This window comes from Petaurus breviceps, unplaced genomic scaffold (assembly GCF_028583685.1).
Source record: "Petaurus breviceps papuanus isolate PSGF00001 unplaced genomic scaffold, PetGlider_PUasm1.0 77, whole genome shotgun sequence".
In the NCBI taxonomy this organism is placed as follows: Eukaryota; Metazoa; Chordata; class Mammalia; order Diprotodontia; family Petauridae; genus Petaurus; species Petaurus breviceps.
In genome coordinates this window covers 3,352,185-3,378,167 of record NW_027186492.1, presented here as the reverse complement: position 1 = coordinate 3,378,167, position 25,983 = coordinate 3,352,185, and the positions used below count along the sequence as shown (strand labels likewise).

Below are 25,983 nucleotides of genomic sequence, written 5' to 3'. Positions count from 1 at the left end.
ATGTAAGCCCCTAGAGTGCAGGGACTTTTCTTTTTGCTTGTATTTGTATCCCTGACTCCTAGCACAGGCACATAGTAGGCACTTATAAATGCTTGATGACAACACTAAAGACAGGACAGAGATATGTAGAGCTTGCAAGGCCCTATGTTCAGAGGCAGTAAGAGAGGAGAATTCCCCAAAAAAGGCCCAGGGTGATCCGGAAGCCAAGAGTGATACCCTGTGGAGCAGCAGAGGGCACCTAACAGGGTGGTACCATAGCTCTCATAATGTAACACCCCAGCCTCAGGGGCTCTAAATCCATTGTTCTGAGATGCCAGAAAGGGCCCTGAAGATACAGCAGTGTGAGCTTCAAAGATCCGGGGGATTATAATCCCTGGAAGTGCAGGTAAGCATAGGAACCCAGGGGGACTCAGGGCAAGGCCAAGCAGGGTCAATCACCCCTACCAAAAATTGAACAGGAGGTAGAAGCTGGCCTTGGCACAAAGCCCTAGTTCAGGAACCAAAGTTGGAGAGATGACTAAATTAAAGAAAGTACCAACCAATAAAAAAAATTGCAAAGCTGGAGATATACTAAAATGAGAGTAACTATACAACAATTACAAAAGTTATTGTTTAAGTGGTGTCCAACTCTTCATGACCCCATTTGGGATTATCTTTGCAAAGATACTGGAGTGATTTGCCATTTCCTTCTCCAGTTCATTTTACAGATGGGAAAACCGAGACAAACAGGGGTAAGTGACTTACCCTGGGTGCCATAGCTAGTAAGCATCTGAGGAAGATGATGAGTCTTCCTGACTCTAGACCCAGCATTGTACCCACTGTGCCACCTAGCTGCCCAATTACAAGAGACCCAAAAGAAAAAACGGATTTTCCACAAGAACTACATGAATACCTAAAGGAAATTAAGCAAGAAACATGAAATAAAAGCTTTTGAGGAAAGAAGTGGCTTAGAAGAGAGTAAACCTTAGTTTAATAGAATAGATCAAAAAGATATCAATGACTCCATCAGACATCAAGAAATCTCCACAAAATCAAAAGATTGAAAAAGTAGAAGAAAATGTAAGATATCTTATATTTAAAAAAAAAAACTGACCTAGAAAACAGGTTAAGAAGGAGTAATTTAAGAATCACTGTACTCCTAAAAACCATGATTAAAAAAATTTAATGGACACTATATTTCAAGAAATCATAAATGAAAATTGCTCAGATCTTTTAGAATCATTTATCGTCTCCTGGCAGATATTCCAAAAGGAAAAGTCTCAGGAAGGTCACAGCCAAAACCTAGAGTTCTCACGTCAAAGATAAAACACTGTAAACACCAGACAAAAGCAGTTCAAATCCCAAGGTTTACAGTCAAGATCACAGATGATGAAGTAGCCTCTGCAAAAAAATATCTTGGAGTACAGTATTTCAAAAGGCAAAAAATAAGATTTATAACCACGAATAACCCTGCAAAGCTACATGTAATTTTATAGGGGGATAAAAGGATCTTTAATGGAATAGAGGACTTTGAAACATTTCTGATGAAAAGTCCAGAAACTTTGAAATAAAAACACAAGAGTCAAGAGAAATATGAAAAGGTGAATTTATGAACAATTGGAAAGAGCTCTATAATGATATGGTCCTAACATTCAAAAAGGAGAAGAAACAAGTGTCCCTTTGGAACTTTAATATATTCCAAAGGTATTGAGAGAGTTAAATAATGAAAACACAGTTTGAGGAGGGGGTGGAGGTGGAAGTGGTCTGGTTTTACTGTGAGGACTTGAAGAGGGGAAAGAGAAGGGAAGGTAAAAGGAATATACTAGTATAGAAAGGAATAAAGAGGTGGAACTTGCTACTTCTCATAATTGGAGTGTGTGAGAACATACAAATGTGGAGGAAGGGGTGTGGGAAATGAGCATTAGATGAACCTTTTATCTGCAATGGATGTAGGAGGCTTGGGCATACATACAGTTGGACATAGAAATGTCAAACATAATAGGGGAAAAGCAGGGAGAGGGAAGATTGAGTTAAGACATTAAGAGGAAGGAGATAATGGAAAGCAAAATGATCCGGGGATCCCAAAATGGAGAGCAAAACAGGGGTGGGAATGGGGCAAGCAAAGAACTGGAACGTAACAGGGTGCCTCAGATTGCCTCTTAGACAACTAGGTAATGGCTGAACACATCGTGGCATGTGAATGCAATAGAACATTACTGCACAGTAAGAAAGGACCAAAACAAGATGATTTCAGAGAATACTGTGTAGTTTGAACACAGAATGAAGTGAGCAGAACCAGAACAATTTACACAAGGACAGCAACATTGTTAAGAAAAACGACTTTTGGGGGTGGCTAGGTGGCACAGTGAAAAGAGCACCGGCCCTGGAGTCAGGAGGACCTGAGTTCAAATCCGGCCTCAGACACTTAACACAAAAACTAGCCGTGTGACCTTGGGCAAGTCACTTAACCCCAACTGCCCTCCAAAAAGCAAAAAAAGAAAAATGACTTCGACAAACTTCAGGACTCTGACCAATGCCATGCCAACAGTATCTTCAGAAATCTTCTGATGAAGTATGTTATGCAGCTCCTGACAGAGAGAAGATGCACACAAGGTTAAGAGACACATTTTTGGATGTGGCTAAAATATATGGTTTTCTTTTGTTTTACTATGCTTATTTATTACAAAAGTTGGGGGTGGGGTGAGGAACACCATAATTACACACAAAAGGGACATCGAAAATATTTTTAAAAATGAGCAGGGAACAAATGGAAATTCTAAAAGAAATATGAGCAAGACAGTTTTGAAGGTGATATATATAATTTATTATATATTTTAAGAAAAGCAAGCAGTATAAAATATTGAAGCCCATAATTTCATAGAGAGTCATCTGCATTCTGCTAAGCATGAAAAAAAATATTTTGGTATTTAAATTCAGAATAAAAACATTTAAAAGGAAGGCAAAGTATAGTGATTATTTGCTTTGTAATTTTAATTTTATTCAGTTCAGCACTTAGAGACTGGATGACCACTTATTAATGACACTGATGGTGATTCCCATTCAGGTATGGATTGTCCTAAATTACCTCTGCTGCCTTTTTGTTTACATTTTTTTTTTTTTTGCTTTTTGGAGGGCAATTGGGGTTAAGTGATTTGCCCAAGGTCACATGGCTAGTTTTTGTGTTAAGTGTCTGATGTCAGATCCGAACCCAGGTCCTCCTGACTCCAGGGCTGGTGCTCTATTCACTGCACCACCTAGCCGCCCCTTTGTTTACATTTTTACGAACTTTGACAAATTTAAACAAATACCAGCATTTTCTTATATTAAAAAACAGGGTTGCTTATGACAAAGTGAATCTCTATTATCTACAGCTTGTCTTTTTGTGAATATATATTTGTTATGGGAGTGAGAATTTAATATCTTCCCTGCCCCAAGCTCTTTGATAGGCTTAAGTGATTCTGAGAACCTTCCTTGATTTGAAAATATACTCTGCCCCCTAATAGGCTGAATGTGGTCACATGGAGTCTGTGGCAGGAGGCTTGGTTTTCAGGAATGCCTACACCTTTTTACTTTGTGATTGGGCAGTGGGTCAAGAGGGCTGTGACATTCTCTGAGCCAGGAGAAGGCTATGTATACCCTGAAGTGAGGCTTTGCTTTGGGGCTCACTTTGAGAAGAGTTGTGTGATTTGACCAGATGAGACTCTGGGCAGCCGTTGAGCCCCCCAGCTTTGAAAACCCAGATGTTGATGCTTGCCTCTCTGGTAACTGATTAGGTATGGATGTAATGGTCAAGATAGTTGGAAGCCTGTCTGCTGAAATGTTTCTCTGTCTTCTTGTAACTTCTGCTTGTAACTTGTTTGTATTCTCTGAAGTTCAAGGTGCTGACCTTTTTCCCCTGAACTAGGTAAATGACATATGTTTGATTAAAGCAAGATTGTTAACCCATTTTTAATTGCTTTCCTTTAGAAAAGCAGATCTAAGAACCTGTGTTGGCAGCCACCCTGGGGATGCTGGGGTGCTTGCTGCTACAATATTCAACTTAACATAGTAGTTCCAACACTACTCTGCTTTTTGGTGATTCCTCTGGACTTCTGTTTTTTTGGGGGCATTTAAAAGTATTTCACTGGTGCTATTTTTAGACATTACCACTATCAAACCCATCATATACCCCTGCCAAATAAATAGCCTTCTCTTATAACAAATTAGTCAAGCAAAACAAATCCACATTAACTACTCCTAAAATTTTGTCTCATTCTGAACCTCTAGTACTTTTCTCCATCATAATTTCCCCCAAATCCCTTACTGTTCCATGTAACAAGGACAAAATCAAGGATAATGTGACTAATACAGCAACTCTGTCTGTACTTACCACATACTGTATACATAGTGATATGATCTCTGGGTTCAAACTTGGTCATTGCATTTATTTTGACTCGTCTTTTTGTCTAGTTTTAAAATACATATTATTGTAATTATTTCATATTATTTCTCCTGGTTATTTCATTATCAGTTCATACATGTTTTTCCCATGTTCTGAATCCCTCATATTTCTTTTTTTCTTATAGTACAATAATATTCCATCACATTATTTTTTTTTTTTTTTTTGCTTTTTGGAGGGGGAAGGTAGGGCAATTGGGGTTAAGTGACTTGCCCAAGTCACATGGCTAGTTTTTGTGTGTGTCTGTGTTGTCTGAGGCAGAATTTGAACTCAGGTCCTCCAGACTCCAGGGTCGGTGCTCTGTCTACTGCACTACCTAGCTGCCCCACATTCATATATTTCAACTCAACTATCTCCCAGTAAATGAACACACTTTGCTTTTCAATTTTCTGGTAACAAAAAAATGTTTTATTTTGGGTATGTCTAAGTCCTTTATGTTCTTTACTTCTTTGGGGTGCATACCCTGCAGTGGGGTATGACAGTCAAAGGATATGGATCAATAACTTTTTTTCATCTAAATTTTCTGGGAGGAACAATTGGACTGAATTCAACTCTATTTGTATAGCTAAATTTCTTCAGTCCCTTTTTTGTTTCAGCTGTGTTTCACTCTGTGACTCCATTTGCGGTTTTCTTTGTTGGAGCAATTTGCCCAGTGATTTGCTCAAGACAGCTAGTGTCTTGAAGCTGGATTTGAACTCAGGAAGATTAATTTTCCTGCCTCCAGGCCTGATGTTCTATCTACTGCGCCATCTATCTTTCCTTTTTTTTAGAATGGGCTTGTTTCTTTTTATCAACTTTGCCAGTTTGATGAGTGTGGGGCAAAACTTTTGATTTGTTTTTATGTACAAATTATCAGTGATTTAGAGTATTTTTCCATGTGGTTACTGATATTTCTTATGAAAACCTTTGCCCACGTATCTGCTAATAAATGGTTCTTGGTTCTATTTGTGTAAGTGCTTCATGAATCTTAGAAGCCACTTATTACACATTAAATGCAAAGATTTTTCTCACGCTATAATGTCATCCTTTTTTTTTTTTTTTTGAGGGGGCAAAGCAAGGCAGTTGGGGTTAAGTGACTTGCCCAAAGCCACACAGCTAGGTGTGTCGGCTGAATTTGATCTCAAGTCTTCCTGACTCCAGGGCTGGTGCTCTATCCACTGAGAGGAAACAATGTGTATTTCCTCCTGTAATGTCATTCTAAATATTGGTTTTGTTCATGAAAAACCTTTTCAATTTTAAGCACTTAAAATTTTTTTCCTTGTCTTTTTAACTTATTAATTTTACCCCTAGTTATAGCTCTCTTTAATTTTTAATGACATGATCTAACAATATTTAGGTGGCATGTGGTGTATGATGCTGGTCTATTTTTAGTCAAACTGTTTTCCAGTTTTCCCAGCAATTTCCAATGAAAAGGGATTCCTTCTTCCAGTAGATTGTGATCTTAGGTTTCTCACAGGGCTATTGTATTTATTTTCTAGGTCTTGCTTGTCAATTCTGTCCCACTTCTCTAAGGTCTTTTCCAACTTTGAAATTCTGTGATTGTACATTTAACACTAGATTCATTTGCAGGGTCTAATTTTATTTGTAAGAAAAACAAAATAGGGGCTAAATACAAAAAATAAAAGATATTTATATCGGAAGAATGGGTCAGCATATATAGCACCAAACTAGCAACTAAAAATCTCCTCCTGCAGGGGAAACCTGTGGCCTTAAGGCCATGTGTGGCCCTCTAGGTCCTCAAGTACAGCCAAATCCTGGGATTAGTTCTAGGAAGTTTGGATTCAGTCAAAGGGGCTGCACTTGAGGACCTAGAGGGCCACATGGGCCTCGAGGCTGCAGGTTCCCCTCCCCTGTCCTAGGAACTTGTGGCACCTTGCCACCAACTAAAGCATTTTTGGGTCCAATTCATATTAAATGGGAATGCTGGTTCCTATGGACAAACAACCCATCAACCAGGTAATTTAAGGTCTATTTTGTATTACTGGAATTATTTTGTGCTAATAGTTGTTTAATCTTTATCATTATAATGGTCTTAGAATGTTTATTATTCTCATCTGCATGCCTTTGTTCAAACTGCTATCCATTTTCTTCTTTCAAAATGTCTTCCCTGACCAACTTCTATCTCCAGTGTAAATAAAACACTTTCTAATTTTTTCAGTATATATTAATGTCTTCCATCTTTAAATTCCCATTGTATTTATGATCTTTACCATGAAAATTAGTACTTCAAGTAATATTTTATATTTGTTTCATGTGCCCCCACCCAATAGGGACCCACTAAACGTCTGAATGTGCACACATTGTTTCTTCAACTATAGTATAAACTCATTGAGAGGAGGGACCTTTATCTTCTGAACTCCTGTATGCCTTATGATACCTAGCATAGGCCTATATATTTGATAGATGGCCAGTAAACATCTATTCACTTGTGAATTTTCAGGAATAAATGAGAATTGACAATAAACTAGCAAAAATAATCAGTCTAAATTGGAGCATACAGCTTTTGTTCAAAACATTGGGAATGAGTAGCTCCTGAGATTTCCCTTCTCAAATCCTAATCTCAGCTCAGAAGAATGACATGTTCCTTGAATTACAAGAATAGTTTTCTCTTAGTGTCTTGAAACAGCTTTGTTTCCCTGTGATACCTGCTAGCTATAATCTTGGCTTAGCCCCAAGCTAAGTGTTTCTACATCACCTTTTGTTTTTTTTTTTAACTTATCTCCAAAGGAATCCTCATAAGTCCCATCATGTAAAGACATTATTTATTTATTAATGAATACTTTCAACCAATCTTTTAATGGTACAAAATTATTCCAGTCATTGAAGGAAAACATACCAAGTAATTACATAAAAACAAACAGCCAAAGCTTTCAACAAATACAAGTGCAGAACAGTTGTTAAGTTTTTATAAATATAGTGAAACAAAAAAAATGAGTTTAAGAAAGCTGAGGCTATTACTATAACACAATTTATTCTTCCTTTGAAGTTGTTCATAAGCAATTACTATCATACAAAAGACAGAACCCTACTATTTAGGGCTATGGAAATTAACCCCCCCCCAATAAAAATATTTGAGACTCATGGAACAGGTGGTGATAACATAAAGCAAGATGAACTGTGGATGATGTTAGAGCAGTTTTCTAAGGAACCCATAGAGAAAGCGAACTCAAATGTTGATATTTATGGAAAATGAGCTGTGTCTTTGTATAAAACTTTAAAAGTTGAATTCTGATTTCTGCAGAGAGAAAAACCACTTGGCCTTTTAAATTAACCATTGTTTTATGACTAAAAAGTAATCAAAAGAAGATTATATGTAGAATATACAAGACTTTAATCTGGCCTTAAAAGCAAAAACTCAGTGCTATGGGATAATAGTAAAACCAAAACGTAATGTTAATTAGTTTCTTCTTCTTAGCAATGAAAAAGAAATCATTTAAAAGAATACAATCAAAATTTCATTAAAAGCATGCATAGAAAAGGAGTAATTTTTTTGAGCCTAAATTTTTTGAGCCAGTTTTGAGCCTAAATTTGTACACCTCACAATCCAATACATTCTTTTTATGATGGAAGATCAGATTTTTGGCATGGAGCTCAAACTTTTGTTATTACCATCTGTCCCAGAACTGAGCAGAGGTTATGGATTTGATATGTAGTCAAATGAAGAGCAAAGGTGATTTAACAAAAAGATGGTAATCTTGTCATGAAGCAATGGAAAAAGGCCAACGACTTTGGCTAAAAGAAGGGCACCAATCTATATGCTACACCATTTAAGAACCACAAATTAATATTTACACAATCCTAAGTGAAAATGAACTTTCACTAGAATACACTTTAAATAGTCAAGAAAATTGATAACTACTAGCTAGTAGACACTATACGATAACAATTAGAGGAAGCCAGGCCCTCTGAAAAAGACTGACCCATTTTAATAATTGTGGGTTCATTGTTCTTCCTTTTGGAAGCAATATTCCTGAAATGGAAAGAAATGAGTTTGGAAGTTTTTAGCATTGTTTGTTGGGAAACACAATTTTTCTATGCTAGAAACAAGCTGTCAAGCAGAAGACAGAATATATGGAGATGGCAGAAGACAATATTGTCTGTGATGATTTTCCTTCTCACGTCCAATAGGCTGCTCATCATAGCTCAGAAATTCCACTACAGGTTAAAGACATTTTTTCCTAGGTATCCAATTGCCTTAGCATAAAGCACAGTGTATCATTCTCTTGGTAGTGAATTTAAGACAAAGAGGCAAATAAAGAGGTGAACATATGAGCCCTGATTATAGCAGTTTAAATATAAAAATAATAATGACTAGCAAGAGCTCTATCAGATTTGCTCCCAATACACTAAAGAGAGTCAAAGCCAAACAGCGAGTGGTGGAAAAAATTGGATCATTATCGTTGTTCTAGTGATGAAGACGAGGGCCTTGGAGGAGATCTTGGTAAATGCATTTGACTGCTGTCTTCAGGTAGTTGTTATCCAGTGGCACACTAGATAAAATGGCAGCAATTTCATCTTGGCTGGGAAATAAAAAAAGAGAATCAGTTTTTCTGGAAACCCACATTCTCAATTCAAGGGATTAATTTTTTAATGGATGAGCATTAGAAGTCACAAATGGGTAGCTAGGTAAAAAGGTTCCCTCTGTATCAGAGTCTTAGTTGGCTCCTTTTAAGTGTGGCTCCACCAGACAGCTGAGAAGTTGGGCTACTACAAGAAGCACACGCTTCTCAGATTCTGCAGCGAGTGCCAACAGGTCAGTTTCTAGAGCTGAGAATGCTGGCTTTAGATTTTATGGGAATCTGACCTCATGGGTGTTTAGGATTCTTCCAAATCCACATCAGACTCCCCCCACCAGAGATATTAGAGTGAGAAAAAGTTTCAGATGAAAGGGAAGCAAGAGAGAATCTGGAGTGGTTGGGAAATATAAAAATATGCCTTCACCTAGCAGATATGTTAAAGGAAAAAATATATAAAATACGCAACTCTAACCCCTGGAGTTAAAAAGAACCTAATTTTATTTTAAAAATAAAAAATGAGTTATTGGGGGCAGCATCTTATGTAACCACAGTGTAGACAATAGCAGGTCTTAAAAGATGCAACACTTAAAAATGAAGTTAGAGGTGGGCAATGAGGCAATGTGCCACGATAAACTCCCAGCTCACTTCCACACTGCCTCAGTGGATCAATTTCAGGGTTCCCCAAGTAAAATGCTGGGAGTTTAGCGGCAGAGCCCTATCAGGTTTCCCCCTTTTGTTTTACTCACGCAATGTTCCCAATGAGATTCTGAATGGTGAAAGATAATGGGACAGATGGATAATGGGCTGAAAGAGTCAATGTCAATTCAAACTTTGCAAAAGTAGCAGAGCTGGAGAATAAGAGCTTCACTCTGTAAAAGACAAGACCCACACAGATTGCATTAAATTAGGCATTCTGGTCTAATCTTAAAGATCTTAGAAATCATTAATATTGCTTTATTTTTACAATTATTACAAATTTTCAGTAGTAATTCTGATCTCAATAATGAGTTTTCAGAGACTGTTTCTATAGAAGGCCCTGATCTCAACTGAATAAGGAATTGTGAAATTAGAAGACAAGATTTAGTGGGAACATTATCACTGTTAAGTAACTTAAAAAGTTGTAATGTAGAAAATAGATTTATTTGGGTTTTGCTTATTATTAGTTAAAAGGTAGAACTGCTAACTATAGTGAAAGTATAAGAGAGGCAGAATTTGGCTTAAAAAAAGCAAATTACATTTACTAGCAATTAATTAGAGCTCTCCACAAGTGAAGGAAATGGTGAGCTCTTCATCCCTGGAAGCTTTCTAGGAGAGGCTGTTACAAAAGGAATTCCTGCTCAAGTGAGATTTGGACTAGGACCTCTGATTCCTCTCTTAACTCTCTGAGATTCTGTGAATTTGACAAAAGACAAATCAGTCATTAATTTGTAATATCATTTTTAAAGTAGTGCCTTAGATTTTTATATTGCCTTTTTTCCCCTGATTAACTTTTTATATTCATGTTTTATTGTATAGTATTTGTCCTTACATCATTCTGATAAGATAGCCTGGTATAATTACTATTATTGTCATTCGATAAATGTGAGAACCAAGACCCAAAAATGATTCCCCTCTTCAATCCACACAGCTACCAAATAGATCTTCCTAAAACACAGATCCGGTTATATTACTCTCCTACCCAGAAATCTTCAGTGGTTCCTTATTGCCTCTAAGGCAAAATACAAAATCCCCAGTCTGGCATTTAAAGCCCTCCACAATCTGGCTCCTACCTATCTTTCCATTATAATTTCATATTACAAATCATTCATGCATATTCTGTTCCAGTCAAATTGGCTTCCTAGATGCTTATGTACACAAAATGACACCCCCCATCTCTATGCCTTTACATGATACCTCATTGCCTAGAATACATCCTCTCTTAAAATCCTAGCTTCCTTTAAACCTTATCTCCAATGACAACTCCTATATATCAGGCCTTTCCTGATCCCCTCAGCTGTCAGTGTTCTCTTCCTCCTGAAATGACTTTGTACAACTTTGTGTATATTTATATTTACTTATCTGTGTATATACTGTATCTTCCCAGAAGAGATAAATTTCTCAAGGGCAGAGACTATCTTGTTTTTGTGTTTGCATCCTGAGTACCTTGCAAAAAGTAGACACTCAATAAATGCTGGATAAACTAAATTAGGTTAATGTTGACTCCCCAGTCATATGGTGACTCATGTTCCTAGAACTACCACTTAGGTCCAGCCCTCCATCCATTCCCCCTCCTGGCCCAAGCCCCAGTTCATTACCCTCCTTACCCATAGTGCCATAGTGGGACTAAGCAGTATTTGCCAGTAACATTTGCCAGGCCTAAAAAACCACATGAGAGAAGAGGAAAGGGAGAAGAAATAGTGGATGGCAAAGTAGAAAAGGAAAGGAGGAAAGAGAGAATTAGGGGGAAGAGAAAAAAAGTAGAGGATGCAAACAGCAGTGCCTTGCTGCTAACAGTGCCAAAAACTGCCTGTTAAGATACACAGGACAAAGGTGTAGTGGAGCACTTGGCTGTGCTTCTCTCCATTCCATTAGTAAAATGAACTAGTAGATGCACAATGTTTTCTTCTCTGAAGAGACTTGAAAGAACAGAAGGCAGAACATCTGCAACGGGGTTACTATTGTGACTATTCTTTAAACAACAGCAAAGATATTCTAAAGTCACTCCAAAGGAATGAATTCATCTAGTCTGGAAGGAGATGGTATTCTCAGAGAAAACTGCTTTCAAGAAATTACTGAGTCATTGTCAAGTTAGCTACAAATGAAACAGAAACATAGAAGTAAGGTGAAAAAAGATTTTAGGTCACCTTTTTATTTTTTTTGTTGGCTGTGATACAGTATACATGCAACCTGAGAGCTAAGTGCGGTGGTGGTGGGCAGAGACAGTGTAAGCTCCTAGTGACACCTGCTTCCTTGCTGTTCCTCCCACATGACGCTCCATTCCCCAGTTCTTTGAATGTGCACTTGTGATCCCCTCTGCCTGGAATGTTCTTCCCAACTCTACCTCCTGGCTTCCTTCCTGTTTCAGCTCAAATCCCACCTTCTGCAAATGGCCTTTCCTGGTCCCCCTCCATGCTAGCGCCTTCTCTTTGGGATCCCCTCCATTATACTTGTATTAGCTTCTATGTATAGAATTGTTTACATGCTGTCTCTCCCATTAGAATGCGAGCTCCCTAAGGCATAGGACTGTTTTTGCCTTCTTTGTATTTCTAGCACTTAAACTCGGTGCCCGACAGACAGTAAGTACATGATAAATGCTTGTTAATTTTACCTGTTCATAGCAGCCATGGTACCCTAGCCTATAATGGGTCTCTCTACACCTTGCTTATTGACCTCATCTTCTTCCATAGCTTTGTCATCTTTATAAAGATGATGCCAAAATCTCTATACATAGCTTTAGTCTCTCTCCCAGTCTCTCTCCTGAGTGTCAGTCTTGCTTCAATCAATTGCCTATTGAGCATTAAAAATGGGATGTCCCATAGGTATCCCAAATTCAGTATATTCAAACAGAACTCATTATCTTTTCCCCAAAACCTACTCTTCCCTTTGGAATTGGCCCACAGTAGGCACTGAATATTTACTAAATAAAATCACTAGTTTCGTTCAAACGTCACTTCAAATATCAATTGATCTTATATTATATATCTATATATCTATCTATCTACACATTACTTCCCCTGATATATGAGCTCCTTTACAGCAGGGACTATTTCTTTTCTTTGTACCTCCATAGCCTAGAACAGTGACTGGCACATAGTAGGCACCAAATAAATGTTTGCTGATTGACTACGGTTCCCTGGGGCTATGACTGGCAAATTAAACAACTGCATTTGTGATTCAAAATAGCACCAAAGGAAATGGAGGCAGTGCCCTAAGGTATTGATAAAATAGAATAGAATTAGGAAATTTCTTAAAGCATAGTAATTCAATTATTTTATGCTTATGTAGGTATTACAATAAATATACCCAGTGGCATTGCCTTATAAGAGCTAAGTGTATAAGCATAATTTGGATGTTAAATCAACATTAAAACCAATAATCATAACTACAATAGGTTTCTCTAATCACTACTTACTCAGTATTATTCACATCTATGTTCATGAGGTTATACTTTGGTCCCCATCTATTTAGAAATTCAATCTCTTCTCCCAGGAGTCTGCAACGGCCTACTACCAATGAGATCTCTTGTAGCATCTGGAGAAACAGGAAGATAAATGAGTCTGTAAATAATTTTTTGCCCTTAGTGACTTTTCTCCATGGAGTTCAAAGCCCCTGAACAAGATGGACTACTATTTCAGAAGCTCCAATTGTGTATCCTGTTTTAGGTCAGCCTTCAGGGGCAGATGACACCACTTATTCTTCCTGGGATTTTGCAATTAAACTTTACCTTAGGCACATGATGCTGTGTTATGCATTTATTCTTCCATGATCCCTGATCCTCAATGAACTGAAAAATGAGTCTATGCACTAACAGTGATGATGGGGGAGCTTTATTTTCTGCAAAAATAAATAAAGTTATTTTTCACGTTTCATATAAATTTGTTCTTTATAGGTGACTAGATAGCAATCTCACAAAGCTCTGTGAAAATAAGTGCCCCTTCATTCTGATTTTTAGTCATGTGAAAGAAAAACTTGATAACTGTTGATTTGGATAATGTAGGATATACTTACATAGGATTTAACTATAAAAATCTCAATATCAATCATTCCTTGGGACTAATCATAAGAAAATTATTTTATTTAAAGTTCTAAGACCGACATTGATGATCACTATACAATGATTCAAGCACAGATATTTCAAATTGTATTAACTTTGCAACAGCCTGCAAAGCACAGACCTCAAGGAGTAATGTATACTTGAAAGTTCCTAACTTTAGAAAAAAATGTTTAAAGTCATACCATGCAGCAGAGTTTCAAAGTTTACATCAATAATCTTTCTGCAAGTTTTGCTCAGGAAAGGAAGACCATCTAAGGGAAAATCAGAAGAAAAAATCATTTCCTAACTCACTTACTGGTTTTAAATCAAATAATCTCAACTATATAAAATAAGTAGCTTTACATAGAGAATTTTGATAAGCTAGCTGAATTAACTTAAGTGTCAAAGCTTTTAAAACTTTGATGAACCTGGGGGTTCCCTATATCAGTGAAATCATAGGTCCAGTCCCTACCAAAATAGCTACCAGATTAAACAATTTGATTCCAATTTTTATTTTTTCTCCAGATTTTCGGTTTTGATTATGTTTATAGAGATTAAAAAAAACAAGGGAAATCTAACATATACCACATGCTTCTTAGAATATACTGATAATTGGGGTGGCCAGGTGGCTCAGTGAATAGAGCACTGGCTCTGGAGCCAGGAGGACCTGAGTTCAAATATGATCTCAGACACTTAACACAAAACTAGCTGTGTGACCTTGGGCAAGTTACTTAACCCCAATTGCCCTGATTTCCCCCTCCAAAAAGCAAAAAAAAGAAAAAAAAGAATATACTGAAAATAATCTAACCTTTTCTTAATTGTTCAAGGGCATTATTGTTAATAGTCAATTACTGAGACATATTGATTTAGCTGCAAGTGGTACAGAAACACAGGCAGGGGCAAACTGGTGCTGACTACATAAGTGTCCATGGCTCTTACCTTATTGATAAAGACCCATATATCATCTTATTCTAGTTTTTTAATCAATGCCTTTTTGGGGAACATCTTTCATTTTTACAAAGCATTCATTTCTGCATATATCCCTTTTCCTATCTAGCTAGGTATCTTATTGAAAAAAGAATGGGAAAAAAAAGCCAAAATGTTGACCATGACTGACAGTACCCAACAGCATGTACAATGTTCTACAACTCATAGTCTTTTACCTGTGCAATGAAGGAAGGTGAGTGAAATTTTTCAGCTCTTCTCTGGGAACAAATTTGATATTTTAATCAAATAGCATGCTGTTTCAATTTATTATTTTGTTTACATTGTTGTAGTCACTGTGTATAATATGTTCCTGGTAATGCTTACTTTACTCTGCATCAGTTCATACAAAATTTTCCAAGCTTCTCTAAATTCTTCAGTCATTAATTCTTATGTTATGTTATCCCATTACATTCATGTACCATACTTTGTTTAGATACCCCCCACCCACTGGCATCTAATTTTTAATTCTGTTACCAATAAGAAGGGCCAGTTTATTTTTAGGTATAGTGCAAGATAGTCATTACCTCCTGAGAATGTAATATAGCTGCCTTTTTGCAAAATTATTCAGCAAAGGCAGAGGTTTTCTGAAGTGCTTTTGTGCCCTCTGGAAAATCAGCTTATCAGCTTTCTGCTGACTTGTCAGCACCATTCAAAAACACCATTAATGACTTTTACACAGTGGACTACAAGCACCTGTAATCTACATCTAATATATGCTAAGTTTGCTGGTGGGAAGTAAAGACTAGAAATGCTTTACTATTTAATAAATTTCTGCTAGAGTGGTTGACAAAAGCATATTATGTTCTAAAAGGTCTGCAAATCTTTTATTTCCTACAAGATTATCAACAGATAATGCTTCTGAAGACATTATACAAAACCAAAATTTTCTACTAGGTCTTTTTAATGCTTGACATTGAATAAGACTCTGGGCACATTTAGTATTATCAGATTATGAATGACTGACATTTTATAGAATTTTTTGCTTTGCAAAGTAATTTATATATATTATCTCATTTAAACCTAATAACCCTATGACTTGGATATTTTTCAATTTTACAGAAGAGGAAACTGAGGCTCAGAAAGGTTAACTAAAGACAGTCACAGAACACAGTGTGTGCCAGAGAAAGATTCTAATACAAATCTTCCTGTCTTTACATCCAACATTCTATGCACACTGCCTCTTAAAAGTCTCAAGAAATATATGCAAGGTGGATCAGTGTTCTCAAGAAATTTCAGGACAGTACAATAAATAAAGCACAAATACAAGTGGCGATGTCTTAGGCAAGTCATGTTTGAGCCTTAGTTTCCTCATCTGTAAAATGAAGGAATTGAGATACAGAATTTCACTAAAATATTGTAATTCTTCTATAAAAACATTTCACATCTCAATGACATCCTGGTTTATCACCTGGTTGAATCAGTGAAGCAATGTCAGGACCAAGCCACAAGATTGGAAAATTATTCCTTAACACCAACCTTGTTTCCTTAGGGTGAGACTTAAAAATCATTCTGGAAAACAATTTGAAACTATACAGAAAAAGTCACTAAATTATGCATATGCTTAGATTCAGCATATAATTACTGAACACAGAGACCAAAGAGATGAAAGAAAGGAATCAAATGGACAAAAAATTTGTAATGGCACTTTTTTATCCTAACAAAGAAATGGAAACAAAGTGGTGTCCATCAAAGGAATTGAACAAATTATGGTATATTAATTTAATGGTATATTATGAACTGTAAGAAGGTCTAAGGGGTGGCTCTAGAAAAAACCTGGGAGGTCTTGTATTAATTGAAACAGAGAGAAATAAGTGGGACCAGGAGAAGAAATTACACAATGACTACAATGTTGTAAAGGAAAAAAAACTGAAAAACTTAAGAGCTGCAATGACCAAATGGCTCCAGAAAACTGATGATGATAAATGTTTTCTACCTCAGCAGAAAGGGGAGGGGATAAAGGTACAGAAGGATACACATATTTTCAAACATAGTTAATGTATAGATTTGGACTGTATATAGTTATTTGTTGTGGGGGAAAGGAGGTGCTTTTATTTTTTTGAAAGGTAGGGGAAATTTTAGGAGTGTATGAATGTAATAATACAAAACAAAGAATATCAACAAATCATTAAGAAAAAACAGAGCAGAGAAAAGAAGGAAGTCCAGGGGGCAATATAGACAAGTTGAGTAGTGTTGGAAATACCATTTTGAATTTAATACAGTATATACTTAGAAAAAAACCCCCAAGCTGTAGGCAATCATGTCACATGAAGTATTTTTTGTTTTTTTAATAAGAAAATATTCAAATTTGTTGATATTTATCAAGTTTATAGCAATAAATAAAAGCTTTAAAAATGAAGATAGAATCAAACCATTTTTTTGTCCATCCATATATTAGTTTCTACTCTGTAAGCAACAGGTAAACACCTGTGAAAGCTCTAGAATGATGACATTTTCAATCAACAAATGTTTTATTTTATATGAGCCTGCAGCATCAGCACATGTTGCTACCATATTGCTTTTTATTCCTTTCCATATTTAAAATTAAGATTTGAATCCTGAATGAATTTAATCATGGGGTTTTATGATGTATTCCTCCTCACATATAAATGGTTGTAAAATAAAATCAGATTGCTTTTGCTACTTACCCACAGGCTCTCCAAAGGTGATGGTGAGCTCTATTGAGTCATAAAGGAAAGTGAACACAGCCTGGCTATCACTCCATTCAATGATCTCCCATTCTGAGTATCTAGAGTTTACAAAAAAAAAAGTCAAACTGCCAGGTTCAGGAATCATTTTTCTTTGAATGAATCTGAAATTTCATTGGTACAGGGAACTCCCAGTGAGAAAACTTCCTCTGGCAATGCAGTTCAGCACATGCTCTGTGACTTATAGCCTAAGAAAGAGCTTCCTGGATCACTGAGAGAGAAAGTAAATGATTTGCCCAGGATCCCTGGTTCAGAGGTGGGCCTTAAGCCTAGGTCTCTGTGATTCTGAGGTTGACTATTTACTATCATGCTGCCTCTCTTTTCTTTGAGATAAGAATAACCAAATCACATCTAATCCCACAAAAAAGCAGTATCTGGTGGTACTCTTTCCTCTGGACAAGTGACACCAGATATTTAAAATTAAGTACTGTGATGCTAGTCTTAGGCTGCTGAAAGAAAAGAACAAAAGTTATCAGTGGCTCCCTATTCTTTCATTCTTTCTTAAAAAAGTTTTTTTTTATTCAAGTTGAACTCAAACACAAAAAGAAAAAAAATCCCCACAACATTTCTATGTACATAGCACAACATGAAAAGAGGATTCAATATGAAACCAGGAATTTCCATTTCACAGTTTACTTAAAAAAAAAAAACAAACCAAAAAACCCTACATAACATGTACAACACATTGTTATCAAACCTACTCTGCTTTTCTGTGCTTCCTTCTGAGTTTTTTGTTTTCTGCTGTGTACTTTATTTTTTTCTCCCTCTCTCAGACCCTGCACTAGAGAAGGCCACCATTAGACACATGTATGCACGTGTGTGTTTATATACATAAAATCACACTATATGTATTTCTAGTTATCAGTTCTTTCTCTGGAGATGGATCTTGCTTCATAGGTCCTTTGTAGTTGATTTGAGTATTTATAATACTCAAAGTAACTTAATTGTTCACATTTGTTCTTCGAATGCTATTTCTGTTACTATATACAATGTTCTCTTGGTTCTGTTCATTTCACTCTTTGTTATTTAATGCAAGTCCTTCCATGTTTTTCTAAAGCTCCCTATTATTTCTAGAATTAAATACAATAAAAATTTCCTCATCCTGGCATGTAAAGTTCCCCCAATCTGCATCCAAGTCACCTTTCCAGGCTTGTTTCCCATGACTCTGATACATTCTATATTCTAGGCAAACCAGACTAAGGTTCTCCAAACTCAGTAGTGAGGGCTCCACACCCTGTACTTCTGCTGAGAACATTCCTCCCATTGCCTATCAGAAGCTTCATTTTTTCATATGATTCAGCTAAGATGCTTCCATCTATCCTTCTGTTAAGTGCTTACTCCCTCTCAAATTACATTGGATTTAATTAGGTATTTACATGCATCCCCACTATAGAATGCAAGTTCCTCAAAGGTAGGGACTATATCATTTTTGTCTCTATATCCTTAGAACCTACCACAATGCCATGAATGGACGAATGAAAATGCTTTATCAAGTGCTTATTATCTACTTCACACCAGGGATACCACTTTAAAAGCAAATAAAGTCCCTGCCTTTAAGGAATTTACTGGGAAGTGGTGTCTAGGGAAGGGACACCTTAATCTGGAAAGTTACAGGGAAAGCAGTCTGACACACCCTATCTGCAAAGAGCAGAGTTGATTTGATCATGGTTCTTGGCTCCAGAAAATGGAAGGGGGAGCATGGAGAAAAGGGCAGTGAGGCAAGAGAAACACTTAGTAAGTGTCTGCTGAATTTAATCCAACAGATGAGATGTTTTCCTTACTTGAATTTTTCCAGGCATTCCTTAGTTCTATTTGCTTCTTGTTGTAGACTGTTTATTTGGGCAAGTGCCTGCTGCCTCTGTATCTCCAGTTCTGATATATTCCTGCAGAAAAAAAATCATATATTCAGGGAAAGATAAATCCTTTAGTATAAACTCCAGAATCTATCAATAGCTGTGGGTTATGGGACAAGAAGAGAAATACTTAATTGCTCTAATCCTCATCCTCATGAAGTTTAAAAGTATGGTGAATGTCTTTGTTGCTACCCTTGAATCCTCAAAAGATTATTTTGACAGGGAGGTCTGGGTCTGTTTTAGGACAGGTTCAGAACAACACTCTATGTAAAGCCAGTTTCAAAAAATGTCATCAATGATGTGATCCTCTGGAATGATTTCAGAATAAAACAGAAGCTCAGAACCAGTAAGAGTTATTAAGACCCATATCCCCAAATTAGTCTGGAACCAAACCAGTTTCTGGCAGCAGGCCATCATTTGTTTGATGGACTTTGGCACTATACTGGCAAACACAAAAATTGAAGACTTACCTCTTGAGTTCTTCTTCTTCAGCTTGTAATTGCTCTAATTCTGAGAGAGTGAGAGAGAGAGAGAGAGAGAATTATATTTCTAATGAATACCTTTTCTACTAACACCTCTTAGGAAATAGAGAATAGTTCAGAGATTTTCTACCACCTCCACATAAGAAAATCGTTTTATTGAAAATCCCAGGTGACTACCTCTGTTCAACTAGGGCTTGCATATCTACTAATCTATATCTACTTATCTCTGAGAAATACTGGGCTAAAAGTTCTTTTTAAGCTGTAATGTGCTACATAAAACGAGTCATTGTAATCATAAAGTGATTATTATTATATAAAATCATGCACCGAGAAAAATTTTCTCAATTAAAATATTGTATTATTAATTGGCAGTTACCTTTCTCTGTAGCTAACATTTCAGAATCCCACTCTGTCATAGGGATATCTTCTTCATTCTTGTCCAGATTCTTAATTTCTAAAGGAGAAAACATGCATTAGAGTAACTCCATCAATAAGCATTTACTGTGTAACCACAGGTGTTGAGAATCAATGTCTTAAGAGAGAACTAGAAGAATGGTATCTCTTTTAAACACAAAGTACATAAGAAGTATCCATTCTTTAGAATCAAAACACAGGAATGATGATGCTAATGAAGAATAATTATTAGAAAAAATAAAATGTTATTTTAAGCTGTATAGCAGAATAAGATTTTTCTAAGGGCCTATTGAGACATCTGAGACATAGCTAGCATTTTTTTTCTACAGGCATAACTAATGTAATGTTGTTCTAGACAACATCAATAAGCAGTCAATTTAACATATTAAAATCAAACTCCTCTGTAACAACTTCATTGGATGAGGGTAGTTGTTTTTCTATCCCTGCTGAATCTGTCCTATGTTTTCATTACTAGAAAGTGCCTTGCCTGGCCAATTAGAAAATGGTGCAGAGCAAAGCTAAGATGGAGGAGTAAAGGTAGGGACCCACGTGAGATCTCCCCTAAATACCTTTCAATAATTACTCTAAACAAATTCTAAAGCAGTTGAACCCACAAAAAGATGGAGTGAAACAATATTCCAGCCCAAGACAATTTAGAAAGTGGGCAGGATAGGTTTGTTGCACCAGGGTGAGAGAGGAGGCACAGTCCAAGCAGGCCATGCTAGTGCAGAATGAGCCCCAGCAAACTAGGAGCAGGCAGTGGGGCAACTGAATCAGTAGCACCAGAGGCAGTGTCCAGACCTCTCAGCCTACAGACAAAAAGGGGATAGGACAATGGTCAGGAGATTTACAGGGGTCCCTTTGCTGGCACCAGGGGCAAGACTCTGTTGCATTGCTTGGATGTAGGTCACAGGCCTGGGTCTTAGTCCTACTGCAAAGATGAGCACTAGCATGGCAGAGCGCACAGCCACAGGGGAACAGTATCAGGACTGAAAAGAGTGCTTGTGGTCACTCACAAACCAGTGCAGAAGAGTACTAAACACACCTCTGCCTAGACCATTAGAAGCAAAAAGACCTCGGAAGAACCAAAAATTTATAGAACTCCATAAGTACATCTGAAAACAGCTGCACAAAAAACCCCTGAAGCTTGGGACAGTGTCCCCTCTACTTGGGAAGCAGAGCCCCAATTTAGCATAGAGTAAAAAGTTAAGAAATAGGGTGGAAAATGAGCAAACAACAGAAAAAATTTTTGACCATAGAAAGTTACTAGGGTGACAAGGAAGATCAAAACACACTTATAAGAAGACAACAAAACCAAAATTCTCCACATCCAAAGCCTCAAAGAAAAATGTAAATTTGTCTCAGGCCATGGAAGAGCTTAAAAAGGATTTTAAAAATCAAATAATAGATGTAGAGAAAAATTGGTAAGAGATATGAGAGTGATGTAAGAAAATTATGAAAAAAGAGCCAACAGCTTGGTAAAGAAGGCACAAAAAAATACTGAAGAATATAACACCTTAACAGAATAGGCCAAATGGCAAAAGTGCCACAAAAATTCACTGAAGAGAACTCCTTAAAAAAGTAAAATTGGCCAAAAGGAAAAGGAAGTTCAAATGTTCACTGAAGAAAGTAATTCCTTAAAAGTTAGAATTGGGCAAGTAGAAGGTAATGACTTTATGAGACAAGAAGAAACAATCAAACAAAATTAAAAGAATGAAAAAATAGAAGGAAATGTGAAATATTTCACTGGAAAAACAACTGACCTGGAAAATAGATCCAGGGGAGATAATTTAAGAATAACTAAACTACCTGAAAGTCATGATAAAAAAAAGAGCCTAGACATAATCTTACAAGAAATTAGCAAGGGGGGGCGGCTAGGTGGCGCAGTGAATAGAGCACCAGCCCTGGAGTCAGGAGGCCCTGAGTTCAAACCCAGCCTCAGACATGTAACACAAAAAAACTAGCCATGTGACTTTGGGCAAGTCACTTAACCCCAATTGCCATACCATCCCCCTCCAAAAAGCCAAAAAAAAAATAAAGTAACAAGGAAAACTGCACTGATATTCTAGAACCTAAAAGTAAAAACAGAAATTGAAAGAATCTACTGCTCATCTCTTGAAAGAGATCCCAAAATGAAAATTCCTATGAATATTATAGCCAAATTCCAGACTCTTCAGATCAAGAAGAAAATGCCGTAAGTAGCCAAAAAGAAATGATTCGAATATTGTGGATCACAGTCAGGATAACACAAGATTTAGCAACTTCTACGTTAAAGGACTGGCGATCTTGGAATATGAAATTCTGGAGGGCAAAAGAGCTAGGATTACAACTAAGAATCACACCTACCCAGCAAAACTAAATATAAAATCCTTCAGGGGAAAAAAATGGACATTCAATGAAACAGAGGACTTTCAAGCATTCCTGATGAAAAGACCAGAGCTGAATAGAAAATTTGACTTTCAAATACAAGATACAAAAGAAGCATAAAAAGGTAAACAGGAAATCATAAGGGATTCAATAAGATTAAGCCATTTATATTCCTACACAGGAAAATGATATTTAAAACTCCTAAAATGTTGTCATTAATATGGCAGTTAGAAGGAGTATACGTGGAGAAAAAAGCAGAGGTGTGAGTTGAATGTGATGGTATGATTATCTAAATTAAGAGATGAGAACGAAGAATGAACTGGAAGAAGGGGAAGGAGAGAGGCAGAATGAGATAAATTATCTGACACAAAAGAGTCCTGAAAGAGATTTTACAGTGGAGGGGAAAATGGGGGAATTGAACGGGAACACATGAACCTTACTCTTACTGGAACTGACTCAAAATGGGAATAATATACACACTCGGTTGGGTGCACAAATCTTTCTTACCATACAGGAAAGTAGGAAGGGAAAGGGTTAAGAGAAACAGGGTGGGAGAGCTGAAAGAAGGGGGAGCTGTTTGGGGGAGGTAAAAGTCAGAAGCAATACACTTTTGAGAATGGACAGGGTAAAAGGAAAGAGAGAGAGCATGATAAATAGGGAGAAAATAGGATGGAGGGAAATATATAGTTGGTAGTCATTAATATGAACATTTTTTATAGCATTTCTTTCATAAAAACTTCGTTTCTCAAATATGAAGAAAACTGAATCAAATTTATAGAAATAAGAGCTATTCTTCAATTGATAAATGGTCAAAGGATGTGAACAGGCAGTTTTCTTTCTTTTTTTTTTTGCTTTTTGGAGGGCATTTGGGGTTAAGTGACTTGCCCAAGGTCACATGGCTAGTTTTTGTGTTAAGTGTCTGAGGTTGGATTTGAACTCAGGTCCTCCTGACTCCAGGGCTGGTACTCTATTCACTGTGCCACCTAGCTGCCCCAAACAGGCAGTTTTCAAAGTAATCAAAGTTATCTATAAATCATATGAAAAAATGCTCTAAATCACTGTTGATAAGAGAAATGCAAACTGAAACAACTCTGAACTACTACCTCACACCTGTCAGACTGTCTAATATGACAGAAAAGGAAAATGACAAATGTTGGAGGGGACGTGGTAAAACTAAAACAGTAATGTACTACTGGTGAAATTGTATAGTGATTCACGTATTCTGGAGAACAGTTTGGAACTATGTCCAAAGGGTCATAAAACCATGCATACCCTTTGACAAGGCAATGCCACTTATAGGTGTGTATCCCAAAGGCATAAAAAACAAAAAGTAAAAGGACTTATGTGTACAAAAATTATTTATAGCAGCTCTTTTAGTGGTGGCAAAGAATTGGATATTGAGGGAATGTTCATTAATTGGGGAATGGCTGAACAAGATTTGTATATGACTGTGATGCAATACTATTGTACTTTAAGAAATGATGAGTAGGATGCTCTCAGAAAGACTTCCATGAACTGTTGCAAAATGAAATGAGCAGAATCAGGAGAATACTGCACCCAGTAACAGCAATACTGTATGATGATCTACTATGAGTAACTTAGCTATTCTGAGGAATACAATGATCTAAGACAATTCTGTAGGACTTATGATGAAAGGTACTGCCTATCTCAAGAGAAAGAACTGGTAGAGCCTGAAAGCAGTTCAAAGAAACTTTTTCTTTATTTTTCTTGGAGTTTTTTTGTCTGTCTTTTCTTTCACCGAATGACTTACATGGAAATGTGTTTTGCATGACTATACATGTATAATCTATGTCAAATTGCTTGTCTTCTCAACATGGGGAAGAGGGAGAAGGAGATGGAGAATTTGGTACTCAAAATTTGGGGGGAAAAAACCAAAATGTTAAAATTGTTTTTACATGTAATTGGGAAAAATACTATATAAGATTAAAAAAAAGAAAATGCTACTCTGCATTTTAGGGATTGAGGGTAGGAAATGGTAATTAGAAGGGATACTGGAGAGTGGGAAGGCTGATATAATGAGGAGCAGACATTCAGTTGAGGTAGAATGAGGAGTATGGAGGGAAGTTTTTGCTTTTTTTTTTTTGGAGGGCAATTGGGGTTAAGCGACTTGCCCAAGGTCACATGGTTAGTTTTTTTGTTAAGTGTCTGAGGCCGAATTTGAACTCAGGTCCTCCTGACTCCAGGGCTGGTGCTCTATTCACTGCGCCACCTAGCCACCCCCTGGAGAGAAGTTTTTAAGAGCTAAAGAATCTTTTCTAGGGGCAGCTAGGTGGCGCAATGAATAGAGCACTGGCCCTGAAGTCAGGAGGACCAGAGTTCATATCTGGCCTCAGACACTTAACACTTACTAGCCCTGTGAGCTCGGGCAAGTCACTTGACCCCAATTGTCCTGCCCTCCCACCTCCAAAAAGCAAAAAAAAAAAAAAAAAAAAAAGAATCTTTTTTAGTTCTCTTCCTTTACTATTTTAAACTTTATAGTAACAATTTTGGGTCATAAGAAATGTATCTTTCGTTTAAGGTACCATTGTTACTCTGAGATTATCACCCATATTCATGTTTTACTAAATTAATGTTTTCAAGAAATTAAATAAGGGTATTAGGCTGGGTATGCCTATATATCTCATGATAAATATCTTATACTTGTACATCACTTAAAAAAAAAATGGACTTGTGATTTCCTTAGTATAGGGAACTCCCAGGAAACTCCCCCCACAACTTTCTAACCAATGCAGATCAGCATTTTCTTTACAATTTATATACTCCTGGCTAGTCTATAGACTTGCCAAGGATACTGAGAAGGTAAGTAACATGTCTAGAGTCACAGAGCTAATATCAGAGGCAGAACTTAAACCTAGAACTTCCTGATTCCAAGGCCAACTCTATTCACTATACCATGTTGCCAATCATAAACTTTATACTTTTCAAAGTGATTAATCTAGTCAGATATGATTAGTAATAGAATTAGATTTCCTAACCCTTAGCTTGATTTTGTGGAAAGATCATTAGATATGAAATGAGAGGACCTAGGTGTAAATGCTATCTTAATAGTTATTTACCTTAATTTTTATGGACTTATTTTCTCATCTATAAAATAAAAGTGTTAGAGTACATCTCTACAGGTTTTTCCAGCTCTCAATCCTGAGACCTATAACCATGATGACTACTTGAGCAAGTGCAGTCTGTTTTAGGGCAATTTTCTTTCCTTTCTGAGGGAACTGAGAGGTGGATAGTTTTCGTGGTAAGATTTGATTACTGCTCTTTGAAGGCAGCAATTTCTTTAATTTTCCATTATTTTTTCCATAAAGATAAGGCACGATTTGCACCACTGGAGGGAGTATATATCAATAACATCACAGGTTTTTGGAAGTATGAAAGTATACCTTATCCCATCCATTATTTTTGATTCCTTAAATCCTTTACATCAGAGAAGGGGATTTCAAAAATCAAGAGAGGAAAGGAAAGGGGTAAATAGAAGGGTGTTCTAAGTG

General features: G+C 36.8%; 1 protein-coding gene across 1 annotated transcript in view; it reads right to left on the bottom strand.

Annotated features, from left to right (window-relative positions):
- Positions 1 to 7,167: 7,167 nt before the first annotated feature.
- The window catches only part of KNL1 (kinetochore scaffold 1), a 111,497-nt gene continuing 92,681 nt past the window's right edge, over positions 7,168 to 25,983 (bottom strand). Inside the window, 9 exon segments of the mRNA XM_069105749.1 lie at positions 7,168 to 8,937; positions 9,681 to 9,803; positions 13,046 to 13,164; positions 13,358 to 13,467; positions 13,870 to 13,938; positions 17,299 to 17,399; positions 19,140 to 19,241; positions 19,682 to 19,721; positions 20,070 to 20,147. Coding sequence (XP_068961850.1) covers positions 8,823 to 8,937; positions 9,681 to 9,803; positions 13,046 to 13,164; positions 13,358 to 13,467; positions 13,870 to 13,938; positions 17,299 to 17,399; positions 19,140 to 19,241; positions 19,682 to 19,721; positions 20,070 to 20,147 — 857 coding nt within the window. The 3' untranslated portion in view covers positions 7,168 to 8,822.